General features: G+C 36.0%; 1 protein-coding gene and 1 pseudogene across 1 annotated transcript; both read left to right on the top strand.

Moving 5' to 3' along the window:
• Window positions 1-255: 255 nt before the first annotated feature.
• LOC122062913 (1-aminocyclopropane-1-carboxylate oxidase homolog 1-like) lies at window positions 256-1,941 on the top strand. The gene is made up of 3 exons (XM_042626593.1): window positions 256-1,021; window positions 1,113-1,434; window positions 1,547-1,941. Exons 1-3 carry the CDS (start codon window positions 453-455, stop codon window positions 1,796-1,798), a joined length of 1,143 nt encoding a protein of 380 aa, XP_042482527.1. The 5' UTR covers window positions 256-452; the 3' UTR covers window positions 1,799-1,941.
• A 4,653-nt stretch (window positions 1,942-6,594) lies between these two features.
• LOC122062912 lies at window positions 6,595-7,696 on the top strand (annotated as a pseudogene).
• Window positions 7,697-12,947: the final 5,251 nt, after the last annotated feature.

The following is a 12,947-nucleotide window of genomic DNA, read 5'->3' as shown; positions in this document are numbered from 1 at the left end:
AAATGAAGTTTATACAGATGTTTCTGTTTTTGTGCATCCTCAGTGATCCTCATGATAAAAAAAATGCCAGAATAATTGCACAAGAGATTTAATTAAGGCTATATTTAAATATTTAATATAAATGACATTTGGTGTCAAAATCAAAATCTTCCATTTCTATGTTAAAACTCTAATTTCAAACTTTATCGTTGAATTTGTTACGTTATCCGCAATTAGATTAACCCTCCATCTATATCATGGGAGTTTAAGTCCACAGGTAATCAGATTAGGAAATAGAGTCGCCCACAGATTTTCTTCCCCCGCCCCATCACCATTTTGTGGCCGTTTCTAGTGAGTGAGACATAATTACATATTCACTTCAACATTTCGCAGAGTGGAAGAGACTTAACAACCTGCATTTGGTTCCACCTGCCGTTCAAAATCGTGTTGGAAGCCAACGAAAGAAAGCGAAAATGGTGGTCGTCTCCGGTGCCGACGAAGTTTCAGACAGTACCTCTCCAACTCCAAGTTATGACCGAATAAAAGAGCTAAGGGAATTTGATGAAACCAAAGCAGGTGTGAAGGGTCTCGTCGACAACGGTGTGGATAAGGTCCCTCGTATCTTCGTCCACCCACCCGAAGCTCTCCATGACCTGCCCTCTCGTCTGGGCTCTACTCACAGCTGCCGTCAGACCCATCTGACGATTCCGGTCATAGACCTCCTGGAAGCCACCACTAGTCGAAGGAAGGAAATAGTAGACAAAATCCAGGAAGCATCAGAAACATGGGGTTTCTTCCAGGTGGTGAATCATGGTATTCCTCAGAGTGTGTTTGAGGAGCTGCTGGAAGGGGTTCGAAGGTTCTATGATCAAGACACAGAGATCAAGAAACAATCCTACACTCGCGATCTCATGGGCAAGAAGGTCATCTACAACAGCAATTTTGATCTCTATAGCTCTCCTGCTGCCAATTGGAGAGACACCCTGTATTGCGATATGGGTCCTCAACCTCTCGATCCTCAAGAACTGCCTCTCGTTTGCAGGTAATCTTATAGTGGTTAGTTCTATATATGTGACTGAGAAATTGATAACTTTAATTGAAGAAGTAACTAATGGTGTGTTGTTGATTGGAAGAGAGATATTGATGGAGTACTCGAAGCAAGTAAGTAAGTTGGGAATTGCTTTGTTTGAGTTGCTGTCGGAGGCTCTGGGGCTTAACCCCAAACACTTGATAGACATGGGTTGTGCAGAGGGTCTTGCTATTCTCTGTCACTACTATCCTGCCTGCCCTCAGCCTGAACTTACTCTCGGCACTACTAAGCATTCAGACAATGATTTCCTCACTGTCCTTCTTCAAGACCAAATCGGTGGACTCCAAGTTCTTCATCAGAACCAATGGATTGATGTTTCCCCTACGCCTGGAGCTCTCATCATCAACATCGGGGATCTTCTGCAGGCAAGTCAAGCCATTAATTTGTTCTGTAAAACCCATGAATCGTTCAATTATAAACTTGGTCTTGATGCTATAATTGAATGGGTTTTTGATTGTGATTGTGGTTGTGGTGCAGCTGATTTCTAACGATACATTTAAGAGCATAGAACATCGAGTGGTGGCTCGCAGCATAGGCACAAGGATTTCAGTGGCATGTTTCTTCACCACAGGAGTTCAATCATCCACAAGGGTTTATGGACCCATCAAGGAGTTGTGTTCAAAAGATAACCCACCAGTCTATAGGGAAACCACCCTCAAAGAATATACTCTGTACTTCACAGCGAAGGGACTTGATGGTACCTCTGCTTTGTCACATTTCAAGCTGTGAAATGTACTTCCTTTTAAAGACGATGATAGTATTGATGGCTCTTAGTTTGTTTAATTTTAAGTTGTCGTAGTGATAATTTATTCTCACTGTTCTTGTATTATAGGCGTATATCTAATATGTGGTTAATCTCAATTTCACACACTTGGTTCCCGACTGTTATAGTGAGAGCTTCATGGCTCCTCCTCCTCCTTTCTGTCTCCCAGCCCTACACTAGAGCTCGCCACCACCCCATATCCTGCAAAAATTACCGAGTCAGAATGAAAAAGAGATCATTAAATCTTCATCTCAGAGATTTAAAAATCATAAACAAGTCGTATTTTGTCCCCGAAATTGGATTCCTTGGTATACTTTCTTTCTCCATAAAGAGATATGGAAAAATGTTTTCTATAGGAAAATGTGGCCTACGACACTTGGATACATGGGGCAATGATCAGTCCATCCCCATAAAAGGGAAAATGCCGTTTATATAGATGCTATTTCATGCATTCTTATTGGTCCTCGCGATAAAAAAAATGCAAGAGTGATGAGGTGAGAGATTTAAAGCTACATTTGGTAGAAACGACATTTCATGTTAAAACCAAAATTTTTCATTTCTGTGTTAAAAAATTATTTTTAGTCTAAAAATGATGTTTGGTAAACTTATTTTAGAAACAATTTCACCAAGACAGGGATGAGGAAGAGAGAGGGCATCAAACAAGATTTTTTTATTTTTTATGAAAAGGGTTTCTCAGTTCGATTTCACTGAAATAGGGATGAGGGAGACTAGTGATCAACAATGTTGAGGGAAAGCAGAGATCGAGCGAGATTTCATCACGGATTTTTCACCACCATGGTTCTAAGTATCGGTATTGGATTAGCCATATCATATCAATATCGGCCGAGATTGATATCGATTCCTGATTGATCCGAATCGGTTACCAGTATCGATTCAGGGGTAACACTGTAAAGAAAATGTCATTTTTTTAAGAAGTAAGGGTAAAAGTGACTGATACGCACTGATCCAATCTGGATCGGTATCAACTGATACCAATAACTAAATCCTTGTTAACCACTCAAGTTTTTTGGAGTTTCAAGGAGACAAAGAAGATTTTGGCCTTGGAGAAATTATTGGGGACATGAGTTTTTTTTTTTCAAATGGAATGTTTCTCAAATATTGAAACATGGTTAACCATGTTTCAGCATTTTCCTTTTTTTCTATTTTTTTTATTTGATTTCGTTAAAATAAAAAAATAAACATTGAACACTAAAAAGAAGATTTTGTTTTCTTATTTTCATAACACAAAAAAACGACAAAAACACATTTCTGAATGACTATCAAACACAACCTTAAAACTCTCTCACCACATCACCATGTGAGCCCCCTACTCATAATGAGTGGAGGAAAACCAGCTTAAATCATTGTCCTCGTAAGGAGGACCTAACATTGCCAATTGGGCAAAATTAGATTTTTTTTGAAATGAGCAAATTTCCAAACTGTTGAATTGGGCAAAGCTAAATTTTTTCTTTCATGTGGGATCGTATGGCTGCGTTGCATATTTTCTCTTGTATTTTAAATGGTTCAAAATTTCTTAAAGTTGTGCATTTTTCACAAAATTTCTCTAATTATCCAATTAAATTGTGTTTTATTGAAATGCCATAAGTTATACGGCTGTCCATCACTGGTCTATATTTTTTATGTTGACTTCAGTCATAAAATTTTCTGAAGGCACTGCTAATCATGTATCATGTATGTGATCCATTTGTGCAACCATTATGTTAATGTGTAGGTCATGAGCGGTCATGTGGAAGCATTTAAGTTGGGATAAATATGATTTTTTTACATGTTTGTATTCGAGTTTAAAGACACAGAAATGGATAAGATTTTTTTTCCACAAATTAATTAGCTTACGGTTATTTTTATCTATTAGTGTAAATATTGGGTAAAAAATTGTTACTTCCTGACTCAGCCAATGAAAGGATACACACGAGCATCTTTGGCACGAGGTAGTACGATTTTTTTCGAATATATTAAGTCTAGGAATAGGCACATGCCCCAAGGTAAGTTTCAAGATGAAAACTAAGTTTTTCTTTTTATTTATTTTTTATTTTTTTAATTTAAAAATTTTTAATTTTTACCTTCGGGTTTTTCGTTTCATTTACTTTACAAGAGAAGAAAATGAATTGTTTCCTTTTAATCTCTCTTTCTTGATTTTCCTTTTCGTTTATTGTTTCCTTTTAACTTGTCTCTTTCTCCATTTTCCTTTTCGTTTACTTTCCAAGAGAAGAAAATGAAGTGTTTCTTTTTGAACATTTTTTATCTCCTTATTTTTCCTTTAGTTTCCAAGAGAAGAAAATGAACGTGCATCTTTTTGAACTTTTTTTTCTCCTTATTTTTTTTTTACGTGACCAGTCATTAGGCTTAGAGGGTGGTCCCCCTTTTCTAGTGTAAAAGCGATTAGAATCCAATAATTCAAAATGTTTCTATGGTGATCTACTATTTTCTGGAATGCGCTCTAAATGTGAAAGGATAGTCGAAAATCCAAATTCAACCTGTATCCATTTCCGTTTAGGGGTATTCGTATTAGATCAAAGGAAATTCATATTCCAATTTGAATAATCTGAAAAATAATTATCCGATCCAAATAGGTATCTAACTAATCATAAAGATAAAATAACTAATGATCTTGAGGTTCTTGAAGATTTGATAGGTTCTAGAAAACAAGGAAAAAAGCTAAGATGATTGAGAGATATAGATTGAAAGCGAATCATATCCATCGGGAGGAGAAGGGTCTAGGTTACACAAGTCTAAAATATAAACAAATAGTTGAAAACCCAAATCCAATTCGCATCCATATCCATTTAAGATTATCCGTATCCAATCATGGAATTTTCAAATCCGATCACATCTCCAAATATGTGAGTCGTATTCGAATCGTATATATTCCGTCTATGTCTCTACTCTAGAATTTGGATGCCCTCTTTCTTATCAATAATTCAACTTTAATTAGTACATTACACTAAATTAGAACCAAGATACTTCTGTCATATCGAGATCAAGATCACATCAGTATTAGCCTAACCCAAAACAACAACAATTACTTTTTTTTCTTGATACACTCAAATCAAAATCGAAATCGAAACCAAAACCAAAATCAAAACCGATGTTACTATCCTCTCCCTCCGTATCCGTCATCTTCCTTGAAGAGGAGGTACTGAACTTCAATCCTTATCCTTCCTTTTGTCTGGAAGAAAAGGAGGATCAGACAAAATAAATAAAACAGGGAGATCTGAGTGCATAAAAACAAAAAAACAAATGAAGAATTCCACTTTAAAGTATTTCACTTTAAAGGGAAATGCTATAAAAATAACATATCACTACGTATCCTTATCCTTCCTTTTGTCAGGAAGAAAAGCAGGATCCAGACAAAATAAATAAAACAGAGACATCTGAGTGCATAAAAACAAAAAAACAAAAAAACAAAAAAACAAATGAAGAATTCCACTTTAAAGTATTTCACTTTAAAGGGAAATGCTATAAAAATAACATATCTCTACTACGTAGTGCCAAGATGTGACTCATTATTATTATGAGCGCTCTTGTATCTCTCTGTATCACCTTAGACTTTTGAGTCTTCCTCTCTCTATCACCATAGAGCCACTACCACATCCAAGGCAGCGACAATCACCACTACTATCGCCTCCAAGGAAATTTCAACAACCAGCCAACCACCGACACCATCACTGTCATTAGGAGAAATATATATATATATATATATATTATTAATTAATATGCATCTTTTACACATTTCAGTTTGTTTTAATGGTAGAAATATATATATTTTTTATTTTTTCAATTTTACCACACAACATTTTCTTATTAAAGTATTTTTAAGTCAAAAATACTAATTTGAAACAGAAACAATTGAGCCTAAGGGCCCGTTTGGTATCATTCAAAAAAAACATTTCTGGAGTTTTTTCGTTCTATTGGAACGAAAAAACAGAATCTTCTGTTTGGTGCACTTATGTCCGTTTCTATTTTTTTGGAACAAAGATGAAAAAAATACTAAAAAAAGGAGATTGGACGGAACTCCATTTTGGAGTTCCGTCTTCCTAGTTTCGTTCCATATTACAAAAAAAAAAAAAAAAAAAAAAAAAAATCTGAAATTTTGAAACACCATTTTTTCGTTTAAAAACTGCATTTTGATACAGAAATTGAAATTTTCGTTTTTAACACGAAACGATGTTTCTGGAACAGAAACTATACCAAAAGGCAGAAACGATACCAAACGGGCCCTAAGTAACTAGCCAAGGGAGCATATTGGCTAATCAAGTGCTAGTGTCAAACGTGCATGAAGTGAAAGTGAACTTAAAAAAGTTTAAATTGGTGAAGGAGTGATTTATACAAGCTCATCATTATGGATTTTGCACCAAATTAAGTCCAATATTCTCATCAACCTTCACTACAACCACCACTACATTTTTTTTTTTGCTAAAGATTAGAATTTTATTAAAGAAAATCAAGCAGCAAATACAAAGAAACCAAGACTAAGGGACAAGCCCGAAACCCCTAGAGCCACTTGAAACCTCCACCTTCAGCATGGCCATCAGCAGAGGAAACAAGCACAACTCTAGAGGAAGCGGTATTTGTGCCTGCCCAACGCATCATCCTCTAAATCAACAACAATATGACTCGGCAAAGGTACCAAGCAAGTAGAAACTCCCGATTTAGATGCCTTCTTTGCCACTACTACATTTCTTTGTGTTCAATACTTTTGGATGACCTGCTAACTAGTTCGCATATTTGATTTAAATTAATATGCAGAGATATATTGATGGAGTATTCAGATCGGGTTAAAAGATTGGGGATTATCTTGTTTGAGTTACTATCAGAAGCTTTGGGGTTAAACCCTAACCGGCTAAGGGATATCGGCTGTGATGAGGGACATTTCCTTCTATGTCACTATTATCCTACATGCCCTGAGCTAGAACTCACGCTGGGCACCACTAAGCATGCTGACAGTGGTTTTCTTACTATCCTTCTTCAAGACCATATTGGTGGCCTCCAAATTCTTCATCAGAACCAATGGGTTGATGTTACCTTCACACCTGGAGCTCTGATTGTTAACCTTGGAGATCTTTTTCAGGCAAGTCTTTGTTTTATATTTTTCTTTCTTCCCTCTTTAGGTTAATATTTTAAATAGGAAAAAGTTTTTCTTAATCCGTTGGGATGGTTCATTCACTATTTTAGGGTTCACAAACTTCTATAAGGTTTTAATATATTCTCAAAATATCTTTCGAAACCTCCCATCATGCATCTCAGGCCCCGCAATGAATGAATTTCCATTCACCATGGGTGTTGAAAAACTCGATTCTATTTTTTTATCTGGAAAAATGTTTTCTATGAAGGAGTGTGGTCCCTACACCTAGACACATAGGGGAATAAAATGACCAATTTGCCCCACATGAAAGGAAAAAATGACTCTTTTATAGATGTTTTCTCATGCACTCCATTAGTCCTCACCCATGCACATGAATCACACTCCTCCACAAAAGACACTACTTTTTATTTAAAAAAAAAAAAAAAAAATGGTCTTCCTTACCTTTTTTTTTTTGGTAGTTGATTGATATTGCGGTTGTAGTTGCAACTTTATATCCAATTATAAGTTTAAAAGTGCGGAACATTGAGTATTGACCCACAAAGTAGGCCCAAGACTCTCTGTCGCATGCTTCTTCTCTACAGGTTTTCAACCATCAACAAGGATCTATAGGCCTATGGAGGAGTTGCTATTGGAGGGAGATCCCCTCATCTACAGGGAAATCACCGTCTTAGAATACCTCACACGGTACCTAGCAAAGGGACTTGATGGAACTTCTACGTTGGAATATTTCAAGCTGCAAACTTCGAGTCCTGATGAATAGATATAGCCATAACTTAAAAATTACCTCAAAATCTCATTGTTTTTACTACTTACTGCTAGTAATTAAGGTCCTGAGGGTTGGAAAACTCAAGAACATGTGTTTATCATTGCGAGAACGATGCTAGCATTTTCCTGTGTTTATCTTTCTTCTTAGAAAACTTTCATTATATCCTCCCAAGTACGAGTCTGGGAGGTTTCGAGGGACATTAACCAACGAAGGGCTGGTCTAGAAAGAGTGAGTTGAAAGGCTTGACCCATTTGTTGGTTGGTAAATCCTTGGACTCTCATCTGTCTAATGTAGGCCCTCAAGTGAGCTCGAAGATCACCGGTTCGGTTGAACTTGTCAGAGTGCCATTTAAACTTCTCAGGTATTTTTGCCTCAGGGAAGAAGCACATTCCTTCGGTGTCGAGCAACCTGCACCTCCACGCCCTTGACATACTTGTATGTTTGGAATCAACAACGAAGAAAATTGTCACATTATCTTTTACTGGGATTTGCAAATTAATCTAGTTATTGTGATTAGCTTCTTTTTCAGGATTTTCCCTTTTTAGGTTTGCTCTTACGAAAAAGGATCCTTATTGGGATGTGCAAGTAGACATCTGTGCCAAGAAGCGCTTGGGGGTGCGTGTTTGGCTCCTCCTTGCCATCGGATGCCTCCTTGGGTGTTTTAGTAATTGGAGAGGAGTTGAATCCTTGCTCTTCTTTATGTTGTCCCCTTTTCTTCCTTCTTCAATGCCCTGCATGTATTTTATATTTTATTTAAATTTTAGGTGCAAATATATATTATTTTTTGTATATAAATATTTAAAAAACAACATGAAATAATGTATATTTTCACATATAATTTAAATAAATATAAAATATTTTAAGTATAATAATTAAGCAAAATAGAGTTTCTTCCACGCTAGGTGAAGAGATTCCCTATCTTTATTGTAGTTGGGTGAGTCTTTAAGGACACAATTGGACTTCGTACAATACGTGCCATTAATAATGTTTGATTCTCTACAACATGGGTGAAAAGAAACTTTTTCCATTAATAAATAATATAACCTTAAAGGGCAAGGGTTTTCTTAGCCGTTGGAGTACCTTACACATCCTCACGTTAAACCTTTTATTCTCTTACAATTATTATTCTTAGTCTCAGGTTCGATTTTTCATTTGTGCATTTACGATTTAAGTGGAGACCATGGTGGTGGGTTACTGCGCTAGTCTCCCCGAGGATTAGTCGAGGTGCGCCAACGCCCGGACACATTGGTTAAAAAAAAAAATTAAAAAAAAAAAAAAAAAAAAAAAAAAAAAACTTAAAATGGAAACTTTTATAGTCATTACCCCATGTGACTCACTAATTCCAAAACATGCCATATTTGGTTATTAATTTTCACTTTACTTTGCATTCAAAATTCTATGGATCGATCTTGATCGATGCCAATCCAATCTGAACAATGCTAACTGATTCAATCAAATTTTTAAAACCATGATGTAGAGAGAGAGAGAGAGAGAGAGAGAGAGAGAGAGTTTAGCTTCGAGCCTTCAGTGATATGGATTGAAACCTTGCCTCATGTGGGAAGGTTGGGCTTTGAGAGTAAATGGTTGCCTGGAATGAACCTTTGGACATCCCAAAATAGGAAACAAAAAATTATAAATGGAAAAGTGTTCTTTGTCCGGGAGGATAACTTAGGGCCCGTTTGATAAGTAGAAATTATCAAATGCTTTTTGCTTTGTTTCGTTTCACTTATTTTCAGAAATAGAAATAGAAATTTCTACTTATTTATGGTTCAAGAACGACCCAGGCGAAACAAGTTCGCCGTTTCTGGAAACGACTTGTGGCCATTTTTTCACTGGTTATTATCGACTTCTAAAAACATGACTTATCAAACACCTTCAATTCTGTTTTTGTTTCTAGAAACGGAAATTTATGTTTCTGCCGTTTCTTGAAATAGAAACGGAAGAAACGTTATCAAACGGACCCTTATATTATTACAATCCCATATCAATCATATAGGGGGTTGATTCTACATCGATTTCAAAAGAAAAATGATGTAAAAATCGATATATTCTTGAGTTCCCCCACCTTATAAGTTGGTTTATGAGACTAAGGTGTTCCAAATCCATATAGTCATATTAGAGCATCGGAATTACCTATTGCTGGACATAAACCCTGGAGTTATGCTTATTTAAATATCACTAAACATTATACCATATGCTGGAGTCTCTCTCTCATCCCCTAATGAGGGTTGATATTTGATGAGAGGAGAGAGATAAATATGCTCCAGACATAAAACATTTTTCCATTATAAAATTACCCAAAACGTGATATTAGTTTATCAAATTATTCCAACTAAATTGGATATTATTTACTTGTCAATTATTGGTTTGGAGGAAGTATTCTATTGTCTATGCATGAGAGGAGTGTCAAATTTGGACACCAACAGAGATATCTTCCTTCCTCCTTCCGCCTTCCTCCCTGCTTAAACTGTTACTTATAGGTATATCCTTTCTTTGAAAGTAGCAATATATAGTAGGTCCTAAAAAATGGTAGTTTTCGGCAGCCATGAGGAGGTTTCAGCCACTTACAACCGGAAAAAGGAGTTGAAGGAATTTGATGATACTAAAGCTGGTGTGAAGGGGCTGATGGATATGTTGGGGTGGGGAAGGTACCCTATATACTGATCCACTCATCCTATTTTCGTTGATAGTGAAATAAATTTCATCTTATTGTAGATGTAGGTCATCTTGCCGTTTCCCCCACACCTGGAGCCCTGATTGTGTACAATGGGGATCTTTTGCAGGCATGTCTCTTTTATTCATATGTTGTTAATGACTTTATTTTGGATGATTTCTATTTCAATTTTATAGGGGTGATTCTATATAAAAAAAAAATGTTTGATTTGATTTTTGAAATAGAAACATATTAGAATAAAAATTCTGAAATAGCTAAGGAGTTATTTATCTCACTCTTACTCTTTAATGAGCACATGATTAATTTGATAGACAAATAATAATTGTGTTAGAAATAAAACACCAAACTTCTTCTCTTGATCGTCTCACCGCCACCATATCATATAGCCACCACTAGCAACAGCACCACCACCCCACCACCCTCTCCCAAAAAAATATAAAGAATCTATTCTCAGAAATTGGACTATCAAATAGATTTTTTATTTTTTAATAATTTCATATTGATGCAACAAAAAAATATTTTAATTTCTTGATTAAAAATCTATAGGTTGACTATTTCATGAAATCAATATGCAATTGAAATAGAAATCATACCAAATTTGGTGCAAGTTCATATTTAGTTAAGATCTTGCTTTGCAAATTTAAATGGGATTCTATAATTAAGAGAATCAACTTAGAATTTAATTCTATAAATTTGAACTGGAGAAAAGGAAAAATATATACAAATAACCCCAAGGACAATTCAATTGGTAAAATCCAATACCTCACAATGGATTAGTAAAATATACTTATATTGATTTTTTGCTATACTACTGAGGAAGAAGAGAAAAATGGCAACAATGGATAAGTAAAAGAGAATTTCATTGACTTTTTACTATATTACTAACTAAAATAAAGACAAAGTTGACGTCAAAGACCATTCATGACAGATTCTAAAATAAGTTAAGGAGTCAACAATAATTGGAATCTAGGTAGCTAATTTCACCAAATCCAAAACTCGTTGTGTTATGTTAAAGAAGCTAAATGTTATAAATTAGCCTAGTAATCTCTCCTTAAGCGATATGAAATTAAAATTTGTACATACTCATCAATCTCCCAAAGCCACTAGTATTTTTCGTATTCTTGGGTGTCACAAATAAAACTCAAACTTATGGTCTATGAATAATATGTAATCTATTTAAAAAAAAAAAAATACATGAGTTTCACATGACTCAGAAAAAACACCAAGTCTAAAAAACTGGATGGTATCGGATCTAGTTTGATTTTTATTTTTTTTTGGGAAAATTATGCCCCCCTTCCCTGTAGTTTTTCGAACTTATATGTGGATCCAAGAGTTTGAACGATTTACCCCCTACCCTAGCATTGACGGTGTGAGTATGCTGTTAAGTTTAATATAGTAAAAGACCGTATTACCCCTTTAATAGATATAATCTTAATATTGGAAGACCATTATACCCTTTTATACACATATTCCCAAACCTTCATTGAAAACCCAAAAGAGATTCTGCAGTTCTTTATTCTCATTCTCATTTATGCTACCACTGTTAATGGCTACTGAAGTTGTTGGGTTTAGATCAATAGGTTCGATCTCCGTGCATTCGGAGAAGAACGATTTTTCTGTGCTATTGATGCAAGCGGGAAACAAGATGTGGTATTCTGGGAATCACATAGAACAGTAGATGAGGGCAATCCTGCTCAGTGACCAATTAAGAAAAACCAAAATGAGGAATTATAAAGATACAAGCTTCTTGAGATTCTGAGTGATTTCTTCATGAACCATGATCTTTTCCTAGGTCTTCTTGTCGACCCATGGCATTTTCGCCGCTTTGGACACACAGTTGCAGACTCAGACTCAGAGTACAGGGGTAAGATGCAAGCGAGAGAGAGGGCAAATCACAGCTTGTTTTGTGATTTGCCCTATGAAATCGGCCTCATTTATAATACTCTCTCTCTCTCTCTCATATGTTGTTAATCTTCATTGATAAAGGGGTAACCTTTTTCATTTTCATGGACATCTCTCAATTCATCAAGTCTTATTGCTTTTATGTGAGTTAGGTTTAGCTCATGGTTTTCTTCTTTGCAATCAATGAAGTAGATTAAAGAGGAGAACAGTTTTGGTTACAGAACCAGAAAAAGCCAGGAGCTTCCTTTTATGTTAGTCCGTTTCCCTGGATTTTTAGGAATTTGGGTTAGATGTTTCTTTCTAAATCCAAAGCCAGACAGGAAAGGAAGGGGGCTTTGAGCAGTATGTTGCCTTTGGGGCTTTGGCTCTTGTGAAGGTGGATAAGAGCAAGGGAGGGAGGGAATGGTGGCTCGATGGGGAAGGGAAGGGAGTTAAGCCAGTAAGACGCGGATTACTTCAGTGCTCTACCTCCCATGGCTGCGCTCACAGGGGGAGAGGGTTTCATGTATGGCCTTGAAGCCAATATCTCTCAACCCTACTGTTGGAACTCCATCAGTTCATATACGTATCTTGTCCCTGTGAAACTCCAAAACACCTCGTACTCCCACATTGCTGTAGGAAAAAATCATACTTACGGTTGAGGTTGCAAAAGAATTGTGCCGAAGACCT

The sequence above is a fragment of the Macadamia integrifolia genome, unplaced genomic scaffold (genome assembly GCF_013358625.1).
Source record: "Macadamia integrifolia cultivar HAES 741 unplaced genomic scaffold, SCU_Mint_v3 scaffold1146, whole genome shotgun sequence".
NCBI lineage: Eukaryota > Viridiplantae > Streptophyta > Magnoliopsida > Proteales > Proteaceae > Macadamia > Macadamia integrifolia.
This window is presented reverse-complemented; position numbering and strand designations above follow the sequence as displayed.

Bases quoted from the DNA above. Each gene is read 5' to 3' on its own strand.
- LOC122062913 (XM_042626593.1), top strand. From the start codon at position 453: ATGGTGGTCGTCTCCGGTGCCGACGAAGTTTCAGACAGTACCTCTCCA. The intron at 1,022-1,112 runs GTAATCTTATAG...GTTGATTGGAAG, and splicing joins GAACTGCCTCTCGTTTGCAG to AGAGATATTGATGGAGTACT. The intron at 1,435-1,546 runs GCAAGTCAAGCC...GTTGTGGTGCAG, and splicing joins ACATCGGGGATCTTCTGCAG to CTGATTTCTAACGATACATT.